The 26,692-nt window shown below is 30.7% G+C and overlaps 1 protein-coding gene across 1 annotated transcript in view; it reads right to left on the reverse strand.

Annotated features, from left to right (window-relative positions):
- The window catches only part of LOC148278765 (lachesin-like), a 179,232-nt gene that overhangs the window by 111,342 nt on the left and 41,198 nt on the right, over positions 1-26,692 (reverse strand). The window contains exons 2-4 of the mRNA XM_088230909.1: positions 17,785-18,118; positions 10,946-11,067; positions 9,535-9,720 (exon numbers count right to left, since the gene is read on the reverse strand). Of these exons, the coding sequence (XP_088087035.1) occupies positions 9,535-9,720; positions 10,946-11,067; positions 17,785-17,860 (384 nt within the window). The 5' untranslated portion in view covers positions 17,861-18,118. The remainder of the gene's footprint in view (positions 1-9,534; positions 9,721-10,945; positions 11,068-17,784; positions 18,119-26,692) is intronic.

The raw sequence follows: 26,692 nt of genomic DNA on the forward strand, positions 1-26,692 counted from the left end.
AATAACCTGTTATTGGTTGTGTAATATAAATGTGAAATCTTTATTTAACAACTTCGATATTTTCATCTACAAAAATGTTTCACTTCTCTCATGCAAATAATTTTACATACTTTTACCTAAATATCGAAATCTGTTTTGAATTTTTTTTTTTTCATATTTCATTTTTGTTTTCCTTTTTCGTTCAATTTTAAACAATGTGTTTTTGTTCTCATTTGCGAATTTTAAAGTTTGCTATATTTTGGTGCGGATGTGTTGCCTGTTGGATTTATTGTTGTTAATATATATTAAGTGAATCGAGTTGTGGCCCGTGGCTAGTGTCGTAGGATCTTTTTAACCAAAATTTAACATATATCCTGTTGGTAATCAAACCTAGGACTTCAACAATGATAGATGAACAAACTATCAACTACATGACAATGAAGACTTATCTCCTTTTGATTGCCGTTTTCGGGATTTTTACCTGAGAGTAGCCGACACAGAATACAAAAAAATATACTGTTTTCTAAGAAAAGTGGCATGATTGCTCAGATTTCAAAGGAGTAATGATAATTCATAATTAAAAGTAGAGCAATTAATTTGTCTTTATTATAAAAACGAAGAATAGAGATGGACCTAATAAGCATTTTAAAAATAATTAATGCTATGAATGATGTCGAATCTCCGTTGAAACTTTTGTTTTTATTCCCCAATATCCAGAATATTTAGATTAGTCAACTCGTCATACATCTTGGATTTTTTGGGATAGATCTTCTTACTTATTGTAAATCTCTTCGCCATTTACACAGTATGGGATGAAGATAGATTGGCATTGGTTTGCTCGAAGACTTATATCGTTAGTCCAAAGCAACAGTGACATATACGAGTCCCGAAATTTCCAATTTTGATATACACGTGCAGATATCGTGGGTATGCTGGCAAAAAGCTTTAACTCTTAAATCCCTGTTTTGAGAAGTCAATCATTTAAGTTTTGTTACAATTTTACTCTTTCATATATTATTTAAATATGTTTTTATTTTCATTTTTTTTGGAATAACCCGCTTAGCCTCTATTTTGAGGCTTGTCAGCAGGTGGGATAGAGGGGATATGGAAGGAGCCCAGATCAATTGAGGAAAAAATCTTTCTTGTTTTTTTTCTTGCAACTAGCGGGAATCGAACCCGCGACGCCATTTTCACAGTTGGCCGTCTAACCAACTACGTCACGGCGCCTGTCTAGTTAGATGTTAAGTGTTAATTTAAGAACATGTTTTTATTTTTCCGTTTCTTAATTTTATATCAAGTAAATATTAAGTTATTTAAAGCTTTTAACCCGAATAAAACACCGGGTTTACGACTTAAACATAAATTTATTTTTAAAAACTACAGATACATGAAATTTGTGAATTTCGTCAGTTTGTAAAAAAAATGTATTTTTTCAGTTTGTAGAGCCTTAAAAACTTTACAAAACTGCATCATTAAGTGAAATCCGCATATTTTCGAGTTAACGTTTTTTGCCAGTATACCCACGATATGTTAATAACTTAAATAAATTAATGTTTTTAAATATAACAATATTGAAGATTGTTTACCTATGTGAAAATATAGCATTTATAATGTACGTTAAATAATTTAATTCCGTCAAACCCTTCGCACACCTCAAAGTCCGATTATCTGAGAATAGGTTCTTCAGAGATATCTCACAGTTGCTTTGTGCTAGCGATATTTTAATCGAGAAATTAATCTAGTTTATGTTATTTTTAACTGTTGTAATTCATTTAGGCCGTATATACAATAACTTAATAAATAAGATAAATTTTTCGTTAATAAAATATCAAAATTATTTTTTTTTTAAAGTTAGTTTTTAAAGTTAACCAAAATATTTTATTCAAAGGCCAATTTTAAATGAGTTGTAAATAACTCCCTACCGCACCCGTCACACGATTCTATTTCTTTTCCATGTACCTACAGTTTACCAACTATGCACAGAACTCGCCTCTGATTCGCTTGAGGCGTTATTATAATGTATTTTTCAACAACTAAACTCACTTTTAAAACAAGAATTAAAAAACAATTATCTGAAAAAAATTATGTTTCTTTATAAAGAAAAATATTTTTACATTATTGATTTAAGTTGTTTCTATTCACCCATATCAAACACACTCTCACCCTGTCCATAACCCACCCTCACGCCCATATAAACTCAGAGACATATTCACATTCCTACCAAAACTACACTCCACTCACTTACCCACGCATCCTCACACACAAAAACTAACTGAACTGGATTTTTACAGTTGTATTTATGTGAAAAACTGATTTGGTTTTATTTTATGTTTTTTTTTTTATAATGTTGTATTTATTCTTTTGTATTGCTGTTGTTTTTCTGAATAAATAAAATAAAAATATAAATTAGAAAATAGGAATCAAGTTGGGGTAGAGTAGGATTTGAACCACGGACATTTATGCCGTGAGTCCAAGACTCTAGCCACGGGACCGCAACCTGATTTTTCAACCCCGATTTAGTCAAATAAATAAAAAAAACGTGCAGTTAAAATAAAATAAATCGACGTACAAAGATAACGTTAATCTGATTTTTTTTATATGATTCCACTATGGAATATAGGAAATCAAGGAGATATAAAAATACCACAACGCCAATAAAACAATACTTCAAAACTTACATACGTTTGACCATATTTTACGTCTATAGTAGATGTATATAAAAAGGCAAAATAGTTTTATATACCAAAACTTTACCAATTAGAGACGCTGAAACAAATTTCAAATCTGATAATGAACAAACTTACAGACACGGAGTTAAATACGACAAAAAAAAAGTAGTAGATATTCACAAAATACTAATTTGGTTACAATTTACTTTATACGAAGTTTAAAAACAAGGCAAATGCGAACGAGATTTATAAATCATAGACTTAAACTGTACAACGCTTTACCCGAGGAGATAAAAAGCAAGAAAAAAGGTCAACTTTTACCCTCGAAGCGAAACAGCATCTAATTTGTAAAAGAAATTAGTGTGTGACGCAAGTATAAAATACATAATAAAATAATTGTACGAGGTGTGTTCAGAAAATATCGGGCAATTTTTAATTTTGCGGGTTTGGAGAGTCCGATTGTCAATTTAACAATTTATATTATTATGATGTTGGTATACATGCCCTTAAAGTATGCAAAATTTTTTAAGTAATAAAAAAATATATATATCTTACGTAAAAGTAAATAATGACAAACTGCAGTCTCCCCGTCCAAAAGGTCTTAATAAATTGTCATTTTGTTTTGTGTATGAAAAAATAAATATTTAAAAAAATATCTTTTAAATGAGATGATTTTCTTTCAAAAGGCATATAACCTTCAGCATTTTTTAAAATTTTCGGTCCACGTTTTTTAATTAGAAATAAAACGGATACAACTTCTTTTAAAACCCAATGCGATGTGATAATAATTCATTAGGATTTTACCATAATTTTTAAAGTAAATAATGACAAACTGCAGTCACCCCGTCCAAAAGGTCTTCATAAATTTTCATTTTGTTTTGTGTACGAAAAAATAAATATGAAAAAAAAAAAAATTTAAATGAGATGATTTTATTTCAAAAAGCATAAAACCTTCAGCATTTTTTAAAACTTTCAGTCCTCGTTTTTTAATAAGAAATAAAACGGATACAACTTCCTTTAACACTCAATGCGATGTGATAATAATTCATAAGGATTTTAGCATAATTTTTAAATCAAATAAAAAAAATCTCTAGACGAGTGTTTCTGACATTCAGATAAAAATCTTGAAAGTTGAATTTTAGTGGAGATAAGTTTTCCTCTTGGAACAGTGATGAGCGCGTTCTCGTTCCATGCTTGAAGTCTTGGGTTCGATTCTCGGAAGAGTAGATGTGAAATATTGAAATCTATTTTTTTCTGGACCTATTCCCTTATCTTACGATACTTAACGTTATCTAAAATAATATAGATGCGGTGTGGATATGGAAAAAAAAAGATGATTTAGAACAACCGTAATTAAATCTAATAACAAAGTACATAGTTTATCTCGTAAAAGTTTGTAAAAATGACTATGTTCCTATGCGGATAACGAAAGGTGAGATAGTCAGCGAAATTTTGCCCTGTTTAAGTAAACATTGTCGGGATTCAACCCTTTAGTTCTTACCTCGAACCCCTAGTCAGATATTCTAAGAAGGGTTGTTCTAAATTATTTCCAAAGAAAACATTTTTAAATAAATATCACCAAATTGAATGAAACAACAATCGTGTCGTGAATTGAATTTATGTCTTGATTATGCGGATTTTTGAATCCGAATACGAATTATTATGTGAATTTTAGAATTATATTTTATATTAAACATAAAATAAAATATTCATCGTTATCATTATTATTTTATTATCCGCACCTCATGGTGCGTATGCAGCGTATATAAATTATTTGTTACGAGGAAGCATGAAAAAAATCTCGAATTACTATTTTCAATAAATTGTCATGAGGATATTTTTTTATACATTGTGTTTAAAAAAAAACAATAGGCAATTTATTTATCATTTTTTTGTTGATGTACTCAGAATGAGATCGAAAAGTGAGGAAAACTGAAAGTAGTTAATAAAACAGAGCCTAATCAAATTATTCTGCACAAAGACAGCTGCCAAAACCAAAATAAAATCGTCGAGAAATCTGCTTGCACGAGCAAACGACGCTTTCTGAAAAACTTAGGAGAAGTCCATAATACTAAGAATATTCTCCAACAAAGTTATGGAATAAATTCGACCCTTACGTGTTGCTTCATTGACTGTGAGAAAGCATTTGATAATCCGCATAAAACATGTATTTATTAATTTTTCATTTTCATTATTATTACTGTTAGTAGCAACAAATGCTGTTGTTGTATGAGAATCGGCAGTTGATTGATTCATTGGTTCGGAGTCTCCACTGGAGTGATGCAAGGCAGCGTTCTCGCACTGCTCTTTTTCATTATATTGGTAGATTTTATCTTATGTAAATAACACCTGATCGAGTGATAGAAGTGGGTTTCTTCTTGATGATGTGCGATTAATAGTATGCAGAAATGCACTTTAAAAAAAAAATTAAATGGGTAATCTTCTGAAATTGTTGAAAGACGTTAGGAAAACTCCACTCATCTGGGTCTAAGTATAAATATTATTTAAAACTTCTGACCCTCCACCGCCACGCGTTTATTTTTCTGACCCAGCGGGATTTAAGAGTAACAAATAATTATATCCCACTGAAAAGTGTCTAGACTTAGTGGGTAACTAAAATACTATATAGCATGAAATTAAACAAAAAAAACATGTCCTAACACTGATCATTCTCACTGAAATAACTGACAGAGAATCGAAAAAGTTGACAGCTTTGAATACCTTTTTGGGAGATATTACTGAAGATGATGGCATCCACTATTCATCGGCCTTTTTTTTCAATAAAATTGACAGAAGTAATTTTTAACTCTTTATTATGTTTGTACAGCCCTACTTGTCCCGAATACCCGGGGTTATCCCTCCCTCCCTCCCGATTACCACGTGATGGTAAAACAAAGAGACAAGCATTTGGGATGCGAAATTTTCATACGGAATTCCACATATTATAAGCTACACAATATAGATAACTATGGATAGGTTCGTCGGTGGAATTCCCGCTAGATGGCGCCGAAGAAAATATTTTGTATCGATATTTTCGCCAATACATGCCGATGTATGATAATATATTGAAAGCTAGAATGTGTTCCGTTATGCAAAAGAAATGTCGGAATTTTCGGCTAAATATTTTCTATATTGCGGTATTCCATCAACCAAGATAAAGAAAGCGATATTTAAAAAATACGTATTACGGTTTGAATATATTGATACAATCAATTCTTGAAATCACAGATGATTTATTTTGATTTAAATTTGCGCTATCTTTCCAAAAAATGAAGGTGTTCTATTTTATTATATTCTACAAAAAGTTTTAATTTTAAAAAATGTACACATAATCGCATAAACACAGAGTATTATTTCAGAGCATGTGATTTAATAATGTAATTAAATTGAGTAAATCACTTTGAACATTAATTTATTTGATAAACAATCAATTAACCTAGGTTAAGCAGAACATCTACAATATTATTTGATTGTCAAAATTCTCGAACAAAAGCTCAATACAACTCAACTCATCTATTTTAAGATAAAATAATACCGGGAATGAATATGCATCATATTTTGATATATTTAGTTTATCTCTACCTTAGTTAAAAAGTAAAGTAACCAACATATTTTTATCAAAAATAGCAAATCAACTGAGCAGTTATTTGGTTTTTCTATTTAGTTTTTCTGTTTAGTTTTTCTACTTGTACTACAAATATACATACATCCGCTTACATATATATAGTTAAAAATAAAAGAAAAAAAACTAATAAATTAAATAAATTCACTCATAGACTATTTCAAACATAAATAAATTAATTCACAAGATTTTGTTGAGTTTCGTGCATTCAAAATAAAACTTTTATTAAACAATATTTTAAATATTGAAAATAAAACTGTTTTAATAAAAACTAAAGAATCAATCTCAATTGACTTAACACAATATCAATAGAATTCATTGCCATTAGTGCAAATAGGAAGATTAGGCAAAAAGGCCAGAAAAAAATTCTTTTGAAAATATGCTTTACTTCAATAAATCTTTCTAAAAAATGGTGAAGTTATTCTGGAGTGAAACAAGCCGTTCATTTGTTTTCAATTCTTTTGTCGCGAAATTTCAACATCCAAAACACCCTATTCGAAAGCCTATTCACCCGCACTTCCCCACCGATTTCTTAAATTACTCTTTTCTCTGAAACGAGGGAATTTTCTTTCTTTTAGACTTAATTGGGCCTTTAGCAGGGAAGAGGACTCCAGAGGGGTGAGGACTCTCTAATATGCACGCAATTGGGATTTATTTTTAATTACACTTCTTCATTTCCTTTGCAATTTATATTTACGCAATGAAAAAAGATTGTTAAGAAATCCCGGCATTGTTTCGGATTTTTAAAAATAGATTAATTTATGTGTTAAGTACCTGACCACTTTTATTCCATAATTAAAATGCTGTATAATTACGCAAGTAGGTGCAGTATTTTTTTAACACGCCCTATTTTTTTAGGGTTAGCCACATACTTTTCGCGTTTCTTATTTACTTACATAAAGTAATTAAATAAGAAACGCAGGTGACAAAATAATAATTATAAACATTTGCGTTTTCCATGGAGGTCATCGTTGGTATTAAATTAAAATAAATAAAAATACCGAATGCACACTCCGAGCCACCCACTCACACACACACACATGAATGCACATATAAAACATACACAAACGTGGTTAAATTGAAATATTCATTTAACAGGCTGTTTTTATACTGGCGTATTTGATAGTCCCTGGATCGGCGCTTGAAGCGTGGTACTGATCATTTTGTCTCTATGTATCTAATCAATGATCAAGGTGTTCCAATGAAGTGTCCTATGCACCATTAGGTTATAAAAGGGAATGATGATGATGAAATAGGGAAAAGGCAATTTTCAGTCATCGGAGCCAAATCTCACATATCGAGTGCAATAATATAAATAATAAATGAGTGAACAATGTTTTAAGTTGTATTGTTTTAGTTTAAATGTTTGTAGACATGCTGGATTTCCTTCCTTGGGAGTTAAGATCTTAATTTGTTGCAACAGAGAAGGAAAACACTTTGAGGAGAGAATATGGAAGTCTAGGCATTTAAAGAGCTTATAGCCTTTGACGGGTTTAAATGGCCACTTTACACACTGAGTAACATTTACCGGTCTGCCTATGTTTAAACATCCACATTTCCTCAACTCTTTCATCTGTCGACTTTTGTAAAGTAAAAGAGCCAAAACCTTAATTTTTTTTTATTTTATTTAACTTTTTGTATTTAACGTAAATTGTACATTGGCGAGTTTTTTTGCCTAATGGCAATTTCTTCCAACCAACCAATGAAATAAAAAAAATATTTTTATAACTCGCATGTATGTCCTCGATATACTGAATTACTATAGGACCGATTTACATGCGGTTTTCAGCGAAACGTAGATTTTTTAAAAAGAAATAGAGAAATACCTTATTTTAATTATTTACTCAAAATTAAAATTTTCAGACCATTTTCTAAAAGTTTTAAATAACTTGTGCTGGAAAAATAGAAATCGACTTGTGGTAAAGTAGGTATAGTTCGTTTTTTATGGATCCCAATCAGATTATTTCCTTCAATTTCTTATAATTACTACGCATTTATTTCTAACTGGATTTTTGATAGTACTAAAATGCTATTGACTAACATTCAATAAATATTTGCATTTCTAAATAAAGTGCACCCCTGTTGGTAAGAAGACCAGAGTTTGACATTTGCAAATAGTTCTTTATTTGAAAACGAATTATTTAAAGTTTTTACTTCAATTGAATATTTGAAAAATAATTATTTAAAGTTCTTGAATTCAATCGTAACAAGTACCTAGGTACCAACTTATCAATGAAAACTTACACGATCTTTTTTACGTTTATTCGAATGGTTTTTACACGCTTTCCAGACACAATCAAGCATTTCGGTTTCAAATTTGATGTCAAGTTCACGTCAACACCCGGCTGACGGAGAAAGAACGACTAAGTGTAATAATTTTAGAGGGTTCTTAGTGCGTCTATGTGTATAAATAGGTCGATGATTTAATTAAAATAACCGCATTAAGAAGTAAACTTTTCTAAGTGTACTTAATAATGTTTAATTTCAAGACGAAACGCGTTCCGACTTTTACTCATACAAACGTATTCTCGTATTTTCTCTCTGTATTATGCCACTTGAGCAATGATTTTTTTACTTTTTACAGGTTTTTACCATTATTCTTTTAATTTTTAAAATTGTTTATTAGATGAACTAGAACCATCAAAAAACCCGTAAAAAAACACAAAAAGAAATTTACATAAACAGTCGGTTATTGGCAGTAAACGGGAGTGCGAGCTAGTTTAATGACCGGCGTATTTAAGATTTTAAATTTATATTGCTATGACAGGCCCAAATTTAGATATAATTTTTATAAATAAAAAAAAGAAAGTATTTGACAGGATGTCTAAATTTTTTTTTTTAATTTCTGAAGTACAGAATATTTTGTCTTTTGTTACAGCACTACACGCCAAACATTTTTTTGGCACAGCCTTTTAAAAGTTATCATTTGATCCTTAAGGAAGAAACTGAAATTTTTTCTCCAGATGTGATTAAGAATCGGTTGCACCAATAAAAGGATTAGTTTAAAAAAGTGTGCAGTATAATTATTTTAAAGTGTAAAATAATAATTTGATAAAGGAGTATTGAAATAGAATAGGAATAAATAACATTCAAACGAGTCTTTAAAATACGAACCTATACGTTTCAACAAAAACGTAACAATTATTTAAATTCGGACTTTTTTAAACTTAGCTTTAAATGGTCCGTCTATCTCTGAAACAAAGTTGCAGTAGAAATATCATGGAAATTGGATAGATAATGATTACAGTTTTGCATGTTGCTTACCTGGCTTCTCATAGGGTCTGTGTTGACTTGACACATGTAGATGCCGGAGTCACTGGCCTGAACATTGCTGATGTAAAGCTTCCAAGTATCGTGTCCATTGTGGGAGACAGACAAGCGGGAGTTCACTGCCACCATGTGGGTGTGGATGGCCAGAACTGTCTTTGTATCGGATTTAATCCAAGCCACCTACACAAGAATGGAAAAAATATTTTAAAATATCAAACAACGTCACAGACTTGTAATCACATAAAATAATTTATCTTGTTTCCTGGATCCCGTCTCTTTGCAAACTTTTCATATAATCCCACATTATTTGCGTTCCTTACCCCTTCAAGTAAAATGCTATTTTGGTATTTTAAAATGATTTTTCAGTGCATACAAACCACATGTTCATTTACCAATAGTTGTAGAAATTTTCAACGCTTATTAGTTCATAGCTAACATCTTCGTTCACATTCCATTCATATTTTAAGCTCATTTTTTATTGTCCATCTGTATCATCTCACGTCCACTATCAAAGATGTTTCTACAGTAAATTTGTTTAAATTACATCTGAAAAAACATCTCTTCTCTCGTCCTTAATGTCTACCCCCTTTTTTTCCTCTCATTTTCATTTTCCCATTAAAGACTAATATAGATATCGATTTATTTATATACACATATTGCAAGTTCCGCTTTTTAGATTTTTTATTGTGTAAGGTTTTAACTAAAATACCGCTCTTCAAAATTAATTTCAATGTCCCCCTTCGCGTCACAAGTAATAAGTATTTATTCCATTTGCCAGTCTGTAGCACTAACTATGCACAACACTCTTTTCTATATCATTCTTGCTCAAAACGAAAACTTTTTTTTTCATTTATTGATATATTTAACATGCCCCTTAATTTATTTAAAATAAATTAAGACTCATTCTTTCTGACTGCAATACGCTCCCACTTGCCATTTAATGCTGCTCATACTTACACACACCTAAACATTTACTCCCACACAAATATACACAAACATTTCTACACTTACTCTCATACGAATACACACAAACACATCTTATGCTGTACCATAATTGAATATTTATGATTTTTATTTTGAAACTTCGTTGGCACGTCTTAAAACATAATTTTTATTATGTTATTCAATCATTGTTGACTGTTTCTGTAAAATATATAAATCATCCCATTTCCCTTTAGCGGTAGGCAGAGAAGATGGACCTCCACACACATCTACTTGACATACATTTCTAGCTTCCTTCTTATATCTTGTCATACACGTCCTTTGGTTGTGTCTACTTTTGACATGACCAGATTCAAGATTTTGCTTTATCTGATCATGTCACGTCTTCCTTGGTCGTTCTAGTCCGTCGGGTAATATTTTATATAGAGAGGCTAGTTATTCCAGAACTCGGCATCCTCATTACCTTGAATGTCTGCAGATGGTTGACAACACACGTGAAGTAAACATCCCTGCCCTGAGTCACCGTTTGGTTCTCCAAGGGTGCGAGAAATTCTGGCTCCTTCTCATGGCGCACCTGAGCCTGACCTATAAACAATTAATTAAAAGTTAACACTTTTTCCTTGTTTAGTTATTTAAACTAATGTTTACTTATATTAAAATAGAAACCCGTTCATTGGTGACCATACACCGGACATTGCATATCAGGACTTGAGTTCTTTTTAGTGACAAAAAACGGCCCAAAAGAGAGCTCTGTAATCTTTTATCCTTCGTTTTTTGTGCGGAAAATAAATTCAGAGGTGCATTACAAATATGTGTACCTCATACAAATTAATAAACAGGAAATTGAATTTTTAATTGAATAGGGTTGGATTTAAAACAAAAAAGAAAGACTAATTTCGTACATAGCAGTATCATTAATTTGTTAATTTTGTTACTTGTTAAATTTTAACAATATAAGTATGATCATAAAACTGTTTATAACCTTGTACAGTTTTTGATTAATGTTTATCATTGTGTTTTTCAGTTTATAACTGTGCGACAAAATTCCTTTACACCGTGTTCATCGTCATCAGCATCATCATCATTCCCTTTCCGCACCCAATGGTGCATAGGGCACTGCATTGGTTCACCAATCGCAGCGTATCTTAATCATTTTTGTTATTTAAAGGTGAGGTGATCAGTCTTACGCTTCAGGTAGCAGTCTAGGGACTATGAAATATTCAAGCGTAAAAACACCTTTTTGAAATAATATTTCATGTCAACCATGTCGGGAATCGAACCCGTGACCTCTTGCGTGGTAGGCAAATGCGCTGACCATTACGAAATGAGGCCGACTAAATACGATTTGTACAACAGGACATGACGGTCAACAATTAGGTCAAGACGCTTGACTCACGCACGGAAGATCCCGGGTTCGATTCCCGGTGAGAACACAAGAATTAAAGTGTGATTTTTCTCAAGCCTGGGTGCTCTGTGATGTAATTCACCACTGTAATTAGGCCTCCTGGCCTGTTGTGGTGCAAAAAAAAATTTTTAATGTAAAAATGTAAACATTTTTGAGATCCATATGTTATGTAAGGCTGAGATAAAAATTGGTTTCGAATTGGTTTGGACATTCTAACATCGTGTTAATCCTCAAGACACAATATTCTGAACTTGAAATTTAAATATAAAAAAAACAATTTTACCATAATTTATAAAAAAATATTATTTAATTTAGGCCTGTTATGGCAAAATAAATTGAAAATAACAAATACGCCGGTCATATAATCAGCGCGCACTCCCGCTTACTGCCAATATCCGACTGATTGCTAACCGAATTCCCTATTTTATTTTTGTTTTTTCAGACAAACACCGGCCTTAGAACGGCGTCTCCGTCTGCCCTGTTATAATTTCTATTCTCGTACTCTTGTACATTGTGATTTTGGCATCACTTTCATTCTTAATAAGGCAAGAATTTTTTTATTTAAAATCCAGCATACTCATACAAATTTCACTTCATAAATCCGATGTTAAATGTCTATTTGAACATATATGACTTCATCATTAAAATAAATAAGAGAGATATATTAAGTATTGTATTCTATGTAGACTCGTGTTACACTACAGCCACACACGAGTTAGCAAACAATAAAGAAATAAGCGGAACTGTATCGAGAAGGATACTTAAAAATATTTTTCTTGAATGGATGTATTACGAGATATGAATTTCTTTAATACTAGCTATAAAAATCAAATTTTTACTGAAAAATGTGTTCACCTCTGCCAGAGGAAATATTCACTCTTACGAGTAAGTTAGTAGTAAATATCGTTTGTTTCAAGAAAACTTTCTGGAAAACTAAAACAATAAAATGCAACTTGTTTTAGAGCTGCATTTCCTTCGGATACTTATTAAGAAGAGAAACTTGGCCAATATTTTGTACAACTCTTTGTTACAAGTGCAGTTTGGCCAAGTTAGTCTTCTGTGCTCGTGGGTAATCAAAATATAAAAATAAAATAAATTTAAACGTTTTCCACTTAAGAGTAAGATGCTTTATTGAAAGCGTTCTCGGTTTTTTATTGAACATACGTGTTTGTCGAATGAAATTAATATCAGAGCTAAATGAACGTAGTTACGCAGAAACTGACAGCTACAGAAAAGTGAAACTGAAATAATTGCAGTTTTGTTAAAAGAGTGAATAATCAATTTTACACAACAGTTGAAAGGTTTTTTACTTTAACAGATGATAAATACTGCATATTTTAATTTTTTTATACTACATAAAAGAATTCCACTATGTATTTGATCAGTATTAACGATTATTATAGTCTTACTGACCTTGGCACCTAAAATGTGCATTTTGTGAAAAACAGCCAGCCCTAGTAAAAATTTAATGTATGTTGCATCATTACATAAAGTACATGTTAGTTTCATTTATATATTAGGGTACTTTATCGTAAAGAATCTTTTTTTTATTCACTTAATTAATTCAACACTGTTTGAGTATGTCTAAATGCTTGCAGACTGGCTGGATTTCCTCCCTAGGGAGTTATTCATATTTAAATTCATTGCATTGGACATGTAGAACGAATGGACAGCAAAAGAACGGCTAAGAATATTTACTATGCTAATGTTGATGGATGCAGAAATAGAGGAAGACCGAGAAAGACATTACATGACCAAATCTAACAAATATTTGAAGATGGACATGTCGAAAGTCAGAATAATCGGCGCGCGTGCATGAGAAGATGTATGAATGTAGAGGAAGCGAGGTTTGTTTGCAAAGATAGAGTGATGTGGCGTTCTATCTTCTCTGCCAACCCTTACGAGGAAACGGCGTGATGGTTTGTTGTTGTAAAATACTTTTGCTTAACAACGTTTTGAGTATGTCTTTATGTTTGCTGGTTTCCTCCCTAGGAATTTATTCTGATCTGACATGATCTATCATAAATATTTGTTTTGTGTATGTATGTATGTATATTTATTATATATATATATATATATATTTTATTTTTTTTATTTTTATTTATTTATTTTTTTCTTTTATTTAGGAAACATACAGTACAGTTACAAGGTTTTATATTTTACACAGTAAGACATAACTCTAATGGACCAGTGAAGTTTCCATAATATAAAGTAATTATATGTTAGGTTATTATTTAAGTACAGATAAGAGAAGGAAAAAAAACATAAATTGAAGTTTTTTAAAAATAAAATTAAAGTAACAAACGAAGAAAATTTGTAAAAGTAATTAAAAGTTAAGAATTAAAATAAAGAATGAAAAACATGCTCATATGTAAAAATAAAATAAAATATAAATATAAATAAATATGCATGTGTGTGTATGTTTATGTATATATGTTATATGTGTACATTTACATGCATTTTTATTTCTTTTTTCATCGTTTTATATAAACTTACTATTTCTTCATCTTCTCTTCTTTCCCTATTTTCCATCCCGCTTCTTTTCACCCCTAGCGAACTGTACGTTTTGTTTCTTTATATTTTTGTTCCTATATCAAACCCATAATTGGTCTTTTTATTTGTTGTTATTCTTTATGTATTGTTTATTACTATGACTGTGTTGGTTTCAAAAATAATAAATAAAAACAAAGTAAAAAAAGTTGAATAGAACCTAAGATGTGCATTTTGCAGAAAACAGCCAGCCCTAGTGATACTCTGATGTATTTCGTGTCATTATGTATTAAACTTTTTATATTATTTTATAAAATTAAAATTCTAATGTATTTATCCACTTTAATTTATTTAAGAGAACAAGATTTCTGGGGGCATTCATTTTCTCATCAGCATCTATTTCGTAAGGTTTTCCTAGTGATGTAGGTGTTTTCTGCAAATTTAGAAATGTCGTTTATGTGATCAACAATATTTCAGAAAGTGATTATTATAGTTTTTTTTTTTGACAGAACTTAGAATTGACCTTACGGCATCCGATAACACAAATATCTAATTTTATCGAAATTGTGGCCTGGCTGTTTTCTGCATAACTTAGTTCAAATGACGTACCCGGGAATAAAACAGAGTAATAACGCTGTAAAACCGCTCATATGGACAAAAATCATTCGTGGATTATCAAGCACGAAGTCAGCTATAGTCAGCAAAACAATGGGTCGTAGGAACTCGGGTCAAAAATCAAAAGCGCTGAGACTAAACCATTCGTTGTTAAACAAAAACAGAAAATTGGACACACTGTTATAGAACAGTGTGTCCAATTTTCTGGCATAGGCCAGGGTTTTTCAAAATACGCTTTACGGAACACTAATGTTCTACGGGGGCACTGCAGATTGAACAAACACGTTGCTAGAATGAACCTTTCCGAAACTTCTAGATGTAACTTCAGATGAGGAAAACCCTATACACAATCTATGTGAATATGATGCTTTACATCATTAAAGGAGCCTCATTCTCGGGGGACCACTGGTTAAACCTAAAGATGTTAAAGAGCTCGCCCCCTTCCTAATAGCTCGATTATGGATCTGGGCTTGGAGGGGAAGATTTAGCAAAGTGTAAACTCTCGTCTTCCCCACAATAGCTAGTCTTTCTATAAACCTGGGCTTGGAGGACAAGGACTATTCACAGAGACCCGTCACAATAGATTTTTACAGGTCGCAGTGACGTCAAGAGCTTGCATAGAACTGACCCTAAAAAGACTGGATATCTCACTTTATTGTTACAAAAAAATTCAAGATACTCTGAAATTGGTGTACAAATGCAGTGTCCTATGCACCATTTGGTGCGGAAAGGTAATATAGATAATAATATCGTTTTTATCTGAATTTTAATAATTACTAAATGAATAAAAAATGTTTTTTAACGTTTTTTGCTATTATAAATTACCCAACCTAAAAAAATATTTTCCATCAAAATTTTCATTGCAGAAAACCCTGTTCTTTGCAAAAGAGCAAAAGGCGTCTCTACAGCTATATCGCATTATTACTCTGAGAGCACAACTAACGATACCCATTTTATTTTTATTTTATTGAAATAAACGACAGTTCTTGCCTTTTACATATAAGTTACAAATACAATTAAATATACATACATGTAAGCATAAGTAATACAGAGCATTAAAAATAATACTATTAATTAACAAATTAAGAAAGTCTAAAAAAGATAAACTATATAAAAGAATAAAATATTACTAGTTATAGAATTATCGATAAAAAAAGATAATTTGGTATTAGAAATACTTTGAACCAGTTAAAAAAAACTAAAAAAACAATTTTGAATAAAATTTAAAAAAAATATATATGTATTATTATTTAAAACTAATATTTAGGTAAAGAGTATGTATTTATGTATAAAAATACATAATGATGTAGAAAAAAATGATGAAGAGAAATATTTTGTACTAATAAATTAATTCAAGAAAAGAATTTGATAGAATAACAGTAATTACACACACACTCCTGATTTCAGTAAACTAACATTCATTCCCAAAAAGAAAAGCACAATTTTAAGTTGAATCATTTGTGCCATTTAAGTTTAACGTTCCAAAAAAATAACAATGGCATAATAATCATTATACCACTATTACTTCTCAAATTTGAGAAAACAATTAAAGCTCAGGGTGCTGCAGCATAACTGTCTGATTTGAAGTGTCAATAAAACAGAATGTATTTTATATTACATTAAATGTAATTATTTCTTTCAATTAACAACATTTTTTCCCGCTTTTAATTTAAACGGCTTAGAACCGGGACAAACAAAAAAGGAATAATAAGTTAAAAATCAGGTTGTAATCTCGTAACTGGTAGGCCCATGTTTAAGTCCCACTGTACACTTACTTGATTCCCATTGTTTTTAATAGTAAATTCTTTATAACTTATTGAAAATGTCCACGAAATTGAAATATTTGAAAATCATAAAAACGCAAATAGTTTTTTAAAACTGTAAGATAAATATAATAAAAATAAATATAAAATAAAATATAAATGTAAAATAAATATAATAAATATAAATGTAAAACTGTAACTGTTAACTAGGGACGGAAAGGCCGAGAAAGATATTGAAAGGAGGGTGAGTGCCGGGAACAGGGTGAACGGTGCACTAAAATTTACTTTGGCAAACAAATGTTTATCGCAGGAGGCTAAACTAGCAGTTCACAACGGAGTTCTAGTGCCAACTCTAATGTATGGGAGCGACGTATGGAATTGGAAAAATACTGATGAAAGTGGGTTGAATGCTGTCGAAATACGATCCCTCAGGTGAATGTGTGGTAAAACGATGTATGATAGGTGCACAAATGTCGAGATACGTGAATTGTGTAAGGCTGAGACATGCATTATTGACAGAATCAAGAAAGGGGTGCTGCGTTGGTTTGGACATGTATAGCGAATGGACAGTGAAAGAACGGCTAAAAGGATCTACAATGCAAATATTGATGGATGCACAAAACGAGGAAGACCGAGAAAGATATGGCACGATCAAGTCCATCAAATACTTGAGGATGGACATGTCAAAAGTAGGAATAATCGGCATGCATGCATGAGAAGATGTATGAATGTAGAGGAAGCGAGGTCTGTATGCCAAGATAGAGTGTTATGGCGTTCTATCCTATCTGCCTACCCCTACGGGGAAACGGCGTGATGGTTTGTTTATTTGTTTGTTTGGAACTCTAAAAAAATTTCACGAATTTGAAATGAGTAAATAAATATTATCTGTGTAAAGTTTGAATGTTGATATAAATTTTTTTTAGTGGGGTTTTTGTCACTAATGTTTAAAAAAATCATGATTTATATATTTTAAAAAAAGTGCAATATTGATGTTTAAATTCAAAAATAACGAAATTGTGTTTTTCTTACCTGTGACAACGATCATAAATACAGTAACCGCCAAAATTGGTCTAAGTATTATTTCCATACGGTAGGGTCTTGTCATCTCGACCTGTTTTTCGTATCCCAAATTTGACACTTTTCAGAAAAAAATCACATTTGGTATCTTCAGTTGACAAAAGTCACATCAAATGTACAATAAAATATCATTTTTCAGTTTGTTACATGTCAATTTATATCTATTTATTGTCATATTATTGTCGTTTATTTTGTAATGCAAGATTTTATCTACGCATTTTTCTTGTAAATATAATTCAGGGTCGGTTTATTTTGATCTTTCCCTTGATTTCCTTTTTGGAGCCATCTGAAACAATACGGAAAATTTTGTTACAATTTTTTAAAATTTAAAAATGTTATCAACACATGTCATACTAACTGATTTCGGATTTTCAAGTTCATTATTCTTAAATATATCGTGGGCATTTGGCAAAAAAGCATTAATTCAAAATATTGCTGTTTTGACTATAGGGCCGTTTACATGTGGACAATATAATAAATAGGACAATATTGTAATGTCCTAACTCCGTGAACGGCCTCGACGGCGTTGATTACGAGAAAATTCACGAAAAGTATTATTACTAATTCTATACAAGGAATTGTTAAAAGACGAACTAAATAATATGAAGAATTGTTTTCTGGCACCATTTACGGTAGATTTTTTGAAAACGCACGATAGTGGGAGTAATTTTTGTTTCGCGGAGTGGTGATATATCTGGATGATGTTTTGTCTTACAAATTGCTATTTACACGTGGACAATTGTTGAGTCTTGGGACAAAACAATATTGTATTGACTATGAAGGAAGGGTTAATCTTATATAAACGTCATAACTGGACACAGGACTCTTGGTCCCATGGAGTTGGGATTTATAGTAAAATAAATAAAACAACTTTGTAACCACTTATTATTATTTATTGTTTTGTCTCAAAATATTGAAAATTGAGCTGTTGATAAATTGATGAATAAATTTCATATTCAATTATTACTATGTAAAACATTTCCGCTCAACACGTTCAATATAGGTTTTTTTACCTAAATTACTGAAATGCACCCAACCCAATAAAACTTTATATTTTTAAAATAAAAACTGACTCAGTTTACTCTGAAGATGTCTCCTGCAATGGTAGCCGAAACGTTGGAACAAATCCAACAAACCCGGTATCACTCAAAAAATAAACATATTGATAACAGTGACCGCGAAACCCTTCACAACAATTTTTTATTTTTTGTTATAAAAAAAACTTAAAATGATTTATTTGTATTTCTTTATTCATTTCACAGTGTTAAAATACACTAAGGTTCTTTGTTTCAGGTCCCGACTAGCTTAGTTATTCCAGTGTTTAAGCAGAACCTTATTTTAACGAGTAATATGTGTTTTTTTTAGTAAATGTATTTTGAAAAATCAAATGATAATAATATCAAAATAACGAAAAATTAATTTAAATTAGAAAACATACCGATAATCATACAAATTGAAGCTTAAATATAAATAAAAAAAGAAACCATTAATATTTAGAACATTAAACATGAATGTAAACTAGAAAAAATATTGATAATAATAAAAATTGAAGCATAAATGTGAATTAGAAATATACTATTTATAATTAAAAAATGAAACATAAATGTAAATGCTAGTAATAAAAAAAAAATCAAATCGAATATTATGAAACATAAAAAATCGAAATAATATTTTTTAAAAAGTAATTAGGAGATATTTGACAATTATAATAGATTTTAATTTGGTAATATATAAAAAAAAAAAACAAGTTTATTGGATTACAATTCTACGTTATTTTTTATAAAATATATAAAGTGTATATTGTGACGCGTTTTGTCTTGTTAAGACATTTTCAAACAATCTAACTGAAATATTTACAAAGTTTCCTTATATACTAAAAATAATTGCTTTTTTATGTTTGTGGATTTCTATACAAGCCAAAATAAGTAGAGTGATTAAAATTCAATTAGGGTATACTGAGTATATTAGAGGAATATTTTGGTTATGTTGGGGAAAAACTTTGTAAGGGTATGACTTAATATAATAATTATAAAAATATTGATTTTATTTGTACAGGTTTATTTTGAAAATTATTGTTTAAACTCTATATTGGTGTTTTACACAGGTTTCATTAATGTTTAATGTCAACCAAGGTAAAAATACATTCAGATTTTAATACATTATTTCTTTTTAATTTAATTGATTGGGAACATTTATTTAGTAGGTTAATAATAAAAAAAATATTATGCTCGTACATAATATGAAATAACAAATTTACAATTACAAGATTACGATTATAAATAATTTAGTTTTTATTTTTTGAAAATATTAAGTAAAGGTGAATTAACTAGGCTTAACTGTTCATTAAAAGTATATTAGCTGGGTTATTGTCATTTTGTAAATATTTAAGTTAGTTTGTTTGAAAATGTCCTAGCAAGACAAAACGCACAAGTCACGAAACACGAAAGTCACAATATACCCTTTGTATATTTTATAAAAAATAAAGTAGAATTATAATCCAATAAACTTGTATTATTTTGGATACATTACCAAATTAAATATGAAATTCTACCAAATGTTTGCATGCATAATGAATTTATTATAATAGACACATTTTTTATTAATAAGAAAATGAAATGATATTTAATTTCAAAATAATACACACGATATACGAGTATTCTGAGCTTTAAGTCAAACAATAAATATTGTATGAACAGCGGAGCAGATCCATCTGTGGAAGCTCACCCAACTGAGATCATCTCATTATATGCTTCAGTTACTTCTAACATTAGCAAGAATTAAATTATAGTACCTATGCAGCGTCCAGATAAGAGAAACAACACAACTTATACTATCCAGATTAGCTTAATCTCAAAATACGCTACTTTTAAGAAACACAATATATATTTTATATATACATATCCTCGTATGACCTCATTTCTTTTTTTCCACATTTAATTTTCAGCAGTTCAACACAATATTTTTAATGATTAAACAATAACAAGAATATTTTGAGTTTGTCCAAATTTTTGTAGACAAGGACTGGATTCAACTCCCTAGGGAGCTGTTAATTTTAACAAATTACAAAAGATGAAGAAAAACTCCTTTACATTGCACTACCTAATGTTCCTTGTGGAAGACCTCTCAAAATATGTAAAGACAGCTTGAAATTCACCTCACTGTAGGATTTTCACAGAATTTTATTTTTGTTTTTTATATGTTATACTGAACATATTTGATAATTAAAAATTAAATACACAAATTATTGTAAGAAGTCACTCTATTTATGTACACAAGAAATGTTTTTTCTTTTACGCGATGGGAAACGTTTATGTAAATAAACGTATTAAAATTGTATGTATAAAATCGTATTTCGTCGTATTTTTTTTATTTTTTATTTATTTATTTAATTTTACAATACGCCCAAGGGGCATTAAAAAAAAATAAACAGGTAAGTACAAACATAGTGCGAAAAAATTTAAAAGATAAACAATGTTTTTTTGTATACATTTAGAAACAATAAGAAGCATACTGCCATGCAAAATAAAAAGTGAAACTTTACATAGTAAAAAAGAAAAAAAAATATATAAAATGGATATAATAAAAGTAATTGAATTAAAAAGCAAATTGTAAATAACTTGTAAAGAATTCAAACAAAAAAATAAATACATTTTCATATACTTATAAGTATAAAAAAATGGTATCAACAAATTATTGTTAAAAACAAATAATGAAAATTAGTTAACAGTAAGTATATATGTGAAAATAATATAATAATACGGTACACAAAAATATTTGATAAATTAATATCAGAAAGAGACAAGATAATAATAATACACATCAAAAACAGAGAAAGAATTGTATGAAAAAGAAAGTTTTATTACGACATGAATAATTTGTTTCAAACAGTGCATTTAAGAACGTTTTAAAATTGATAATTGTCGTATTAAAAATGTCTATTTCCTAATATTGTATACTCATATTTTTGATCTGAATAAACTTTTAAAATAATGTGTTTTTAAAACTAACATACCACATTGTTCCTTGGACTGGTGCCTGAAGCGTTATATTGATCATCTTATTTTAATGTAACAAAAATGATAATGATACATTGTGATTGGTGTACCAATGCAGTGCCCTATGCACCATTGGGTGCAGAAAAGGAATGATGATGATGAATGTTTAAATGAATTTGAATTCGCGCCTTTGTTTTTGTGAATAAATGTTAGCTTACTGATAGCGCGGAAGTGTGTGAAACTGTTCTACTGTAAAAATAAGTTTTTGAGCTGTTCCCCTATTATTCCTGGGGGTTGTATACATTTTACGGATTTGATATTTTTGCGTAAAACAAGCATTTTTACGTTTTTAAATATTAGAAACGTGTAACTTGTTGAACAATAATCCACCATTTCATTTGTCAGTTTCACAAAATAATACTCTATTTAATCGTCTGTCATCATGAAAATCCAACAGTTAACATTATTAAATCGATCTCTCAAAATAACCGATGGACATTTTGTTCAGTACTGATGTGAAAATCCCAGAGATAAAGGGTATTAGGGTAGGGATTTATTAAAGGGGGAAGTAGTGATGTGCAGGAAAATTTATTAACAGAAAATAAAATGGACTTTTTATTGAAAACGTTCTGAATCCTAGCGTCTTGCGAACAGGAAAATAAATAGTTGTTTTTATAAGAGATCAATATTTTCTATAAAAAATAAAAATATTACAAATTTAGCTCCATAGTAAGTTTTGTTTTACCTGTGTCCTGCTCGATTAAAAATAAAGATTTTTGTATGAAAAAGAACCGGAAACTGAGATAAATATTTTCGATTCGATCTATGTGATAATCCTGAAAAAGTTAAACGAGTTGAGATAAGTCCTCCTTATAGTGCAGTGGTCGGCGCTTTTCCTTCCCATGCTTGTCCTGGGTTCGATTTACCATGGTGGACGTGAAATATTGATTTCAAACGTAATTTTTTACTGCAATATTTTTTACTATATACCTTTTATTTTTAAAAAAATTTCCAGATATGCTGCGATTTGAGAATCATCTTTTTATGCACCAACGAGTGCAAATAGGGAACTTATGATGATAAAGTGCTTTTTATTTCACAATTACTAACAAAAAATATTGCAGGGGCCGCGTTGGGCGCCAATTATTACGAAAAAAATAATATTAGTGCTTCAACTTCTTCTGTTTAAAAAAGAAAATAGTGCCAATTTGTCAACAAAAAATATTAAATTATGCAAATATGAATTATTTTTCGAATAGCGCCGACATTTCTCTTTTCAAAAAAAATCAAAGAGTCATGGTATTAACATCAACAGAGATTATTACCAAGCTGTTTCCAATAGTTTTTTGTTGCATTCCCAATAACTTCTCAGAGAATCTTAATAGGCATACTAAAAAAAATGAAGCATTTATTTATTTAAAACGTAATTGAGTTGTTATTCTTTATTAGTACCATTATTAGTACCTTTTAAGAACTCCAGATCAGAAACAGAGGTCTCAAGTTCACTTTCCATAGTGTTTATTTAAGAAGTGTCAACACAATTGACTGATGGATCAGAGGTTCAAAGGTCATACCCTACTCCAGCACAAATAGATTCCTATTTTCTAACAGTGAGTTATTTAAAATTGGTGGAGAATGGCCCCTGAAATAGAAATATTTTTGGTACGTCATAATAATGCCATAATTTGAAAATAAACCAATCATCACGCCGTTGACAGAGAGGATAGAACGCCGTTTCACTCAGTCTTTGGATACAGCCTTTGCTTTCTCTGCATTAATACATCTTCTCGTGCACGCACGATAGTTATTCCGTCTTTTGACATGTCAATCTTCAAGTATTTGTTGAATTTGGTGATGCCATGTCTTACTTGGTATTTATTGTTTACAACACCCATCATCATTCGCATTGTATCCCTTTAACTTTTCTTTCGCTGTCCTTTCGCTATACATGTACAAACCAACACATCACTCCTTTATTGATTTTGTTGATAATGCTTTTTCGTTTTTACATAATGCAGTGATTTCATTTAATCAAGTTTTATCATGCATAGTTTGACTACACAAAGATCGCATTTCGACAGCATCTAGCCTGTTTTCATTCTTGTTTTTCCAATTCCATACTTTACTTCCAGACATAAGGTTTGACACCAAAACTCCATTGAGAACTACTAAGTTTGCCTCATGTTTCTTATTCTCGTTTTTCGAGGTAGGAGTCAGTGTTACACGACTCTTAAAGTCACTGCAACCTGTATAGATTCATTGTGACGGATCCCCGTGAGAAGTTCTCACCCTCCAAATCCAGATCTTTAAAGAGCTTGGTTACTCTGTAAAAGGCGAAAGTTTTTATTTTGCTCAATCTCCCCTTCCAAACCCAAATCCGTATAGTATCGGGTTATTATATATAGGGCAAACTCGTTAACATCCTTAGGTTTTACCAGTGGTCCTCCGAGAATGAGACTACCTTTATTATGTAGAGCATCACGTTCACACATAATGTATGCGGGTGTTTTCTCATCTGCGCTGTAGAACCTGCATCTAGAAGTATCGGTAATGTTTATTTTAGCACGGTGTTTATTAAATCTGCAGTGCCCTGTAAGGGCTCTAGTGATAACCCGCACTTGATTTCTATATATATTTTAACTTTTTTATTATGTTTTTTAAATGACATATTCTACCATATATGTAAATGTGTTAAAATTATTACTTTATTGTTTTATTTTGTATTTATTTTTACTATCAATTAATTAAAAAGTTGAATTTTAATATGACTATAAATTATTAATACCATATTGCCATGTATTATTATATGACTTTTCTGCATTCCATTTTTCGACTTGTACAAATTTTTATAATTTATATTTTTCTATTATTATTTTGTATATTGTTTTGATTATTTTATATATTGTTTAATATGTAAATAAATGTTTTTGATTTATATATAGAGTCCCGACTTAACACGATATTTCCTAACAAGTCGGGACATAAAATATAATTGTGCTTTATGATAAAATAAGATAAACCAAGAAGAATAGGGCTAAGTTGGGCTGCTTTCGGTAAACTTAAATATATTTTTGAAAATAAGCAAGTCCCTATATGCTTGAAAAGACAACTATAAAAATCGTGCATATTGCCGGTGACAACATATGGACTAGAAACCATGTCTATAACACAAAAAAGTAGCCAGAAATTAAAATGCACGCAACGATCCATGGAAAGACAGATGCTCGGTGTACGTCTAAGAGACAGAGTAAGAAATGAAGAAATAAGGCGCCGAACCGGAGTCGTGCATATCATGGATCGTGCAGCGAAATTGAAATGGCAGTGGGCAGTGCACTTGGCGAGACGAAATGATGGCAGGTGGACACCCAGAATAATAAAGTGGAGAACATGGTTAAACATAAGAAGTGTTGAAAGGCCACAGAAAAGATGGGTCGACAACATTGCCTCTATTGCCGGTAAAACATGAATGATCGAAGCGGGTGAAAGGAAGGAATGGAGGCGTTTGGAAGAGGCCTTTATACAGCAGTGGGGAGAATAAGGCTACAGAAGAAGAAGAAGATACAATTGTGGATTTTGTGCATTAAATTGATAAATAAAATTTCGGCTGAGCTTTATAAGGTCAAAAGCAAACCTTTGCGAGTACCCTTTCATCAGTTCCTTCGCGTAGTGCTAATCAGGTACTTTTTGCCAAAGCTTTATGCTCTGCTTCCTGGCCCATGACCTAAGCTCGTTACGAGGAGCATATTTGCACAACCCACCGGGCTATTGACGCCATCTCCTGTGATGAATATTTATTGTTGGTTGATTATCTTTTTATTTCGTTTAAAAATCAACGAGTCTTCAAAACAAAACATTTTTTGAAAAATATACCATTTTACGTCCCGTCACGCCTCATTAAATAGTCACATTTTTCAGCTTAATACATATATCTGGCACCTGTGTTTTTAACTTCAAAATTCAATTATGTAATACACGTACGCTTAGTATTCAACGGGGAATAGAAAATGTTATCTCTACCGTCCAGTATGGATTAGGGTTAAAGGCTTAAGGTTTATCCCTGTAGTGCATTGTGCATTCTGTGACAATAATACTCAATTATTATTCACAGGCAGGATCTATTGTGTCACTTTACTAAGATAAACAAAAATAATGAGAAATTGCCCAGGCCTCAGTACTCGAATGAATTATTTTTTTTTTCCATGATAACACTGTTACCATTGCAATTTTTTGCTCATTTAAAAACAAAAATAAATAAAAACTTGATTTTTTTTATGATGGTTTTTGGAAGAGCAGGGTTTGAACCTCGAACCTTTGATTCGTTGGCCTGTTGTACCACCGCAAGACGTCAACCCTATTCTTGTAAATCTTATTCATTTTTTTAAAAAACAACCTTTATTAAAAAAAAGAACACAACATGTTAAAAAAAATATGCCATGCTTACAACTTATGGACTTGCCTAAAATATTATATTTTGCAAATAATTCACATACATGTAAGAAAAAATTACAAAATAATGCAATTATAAAAATAAATAAGTGCATATAAGAAATTGATGTGGGTGAACATTTTCTTTTGATAATATACCCGTAAGCTAGAGAAGATAAATTGAATGAGAGGATATGCGATGCTAGTCAATTTCGATGAAAAGATATTCGAACTGTCACTGTCTGGCAAATGTCTTCCTGGTACTGTGCAAAAAAGACAACAGCGCGACGCGCGACGGACTGATTTTGGCCAACTGAAATCGACGAAATCGAAATTTTGCTGTCCAATTTGCAACACCTCAAAACGGAACCGATTTTTTTTATTTTTGAGAAAGGGTATCAAAACAGAATTTTCTGTGTCGGTATTTTTTCCGTTTTTAA

The sequence above is a fragment of the Micrasema longulum genome, unplaced genomic scaffold (genome assembly GCF_059751315.1).
Source record: "Micrasema longulum isolate JH-2025_06_02 unplaced genomic scaffold, ASM5975131v1 h1tg000829l, whole genome shotgun sequence".
Classification (NCBI taxonomy): Eukaryota; Metazoa; Arthropoda; class Insecta; order Trichoptera; family Brachycentridae; genus Micrasema; species Micrasema longulum.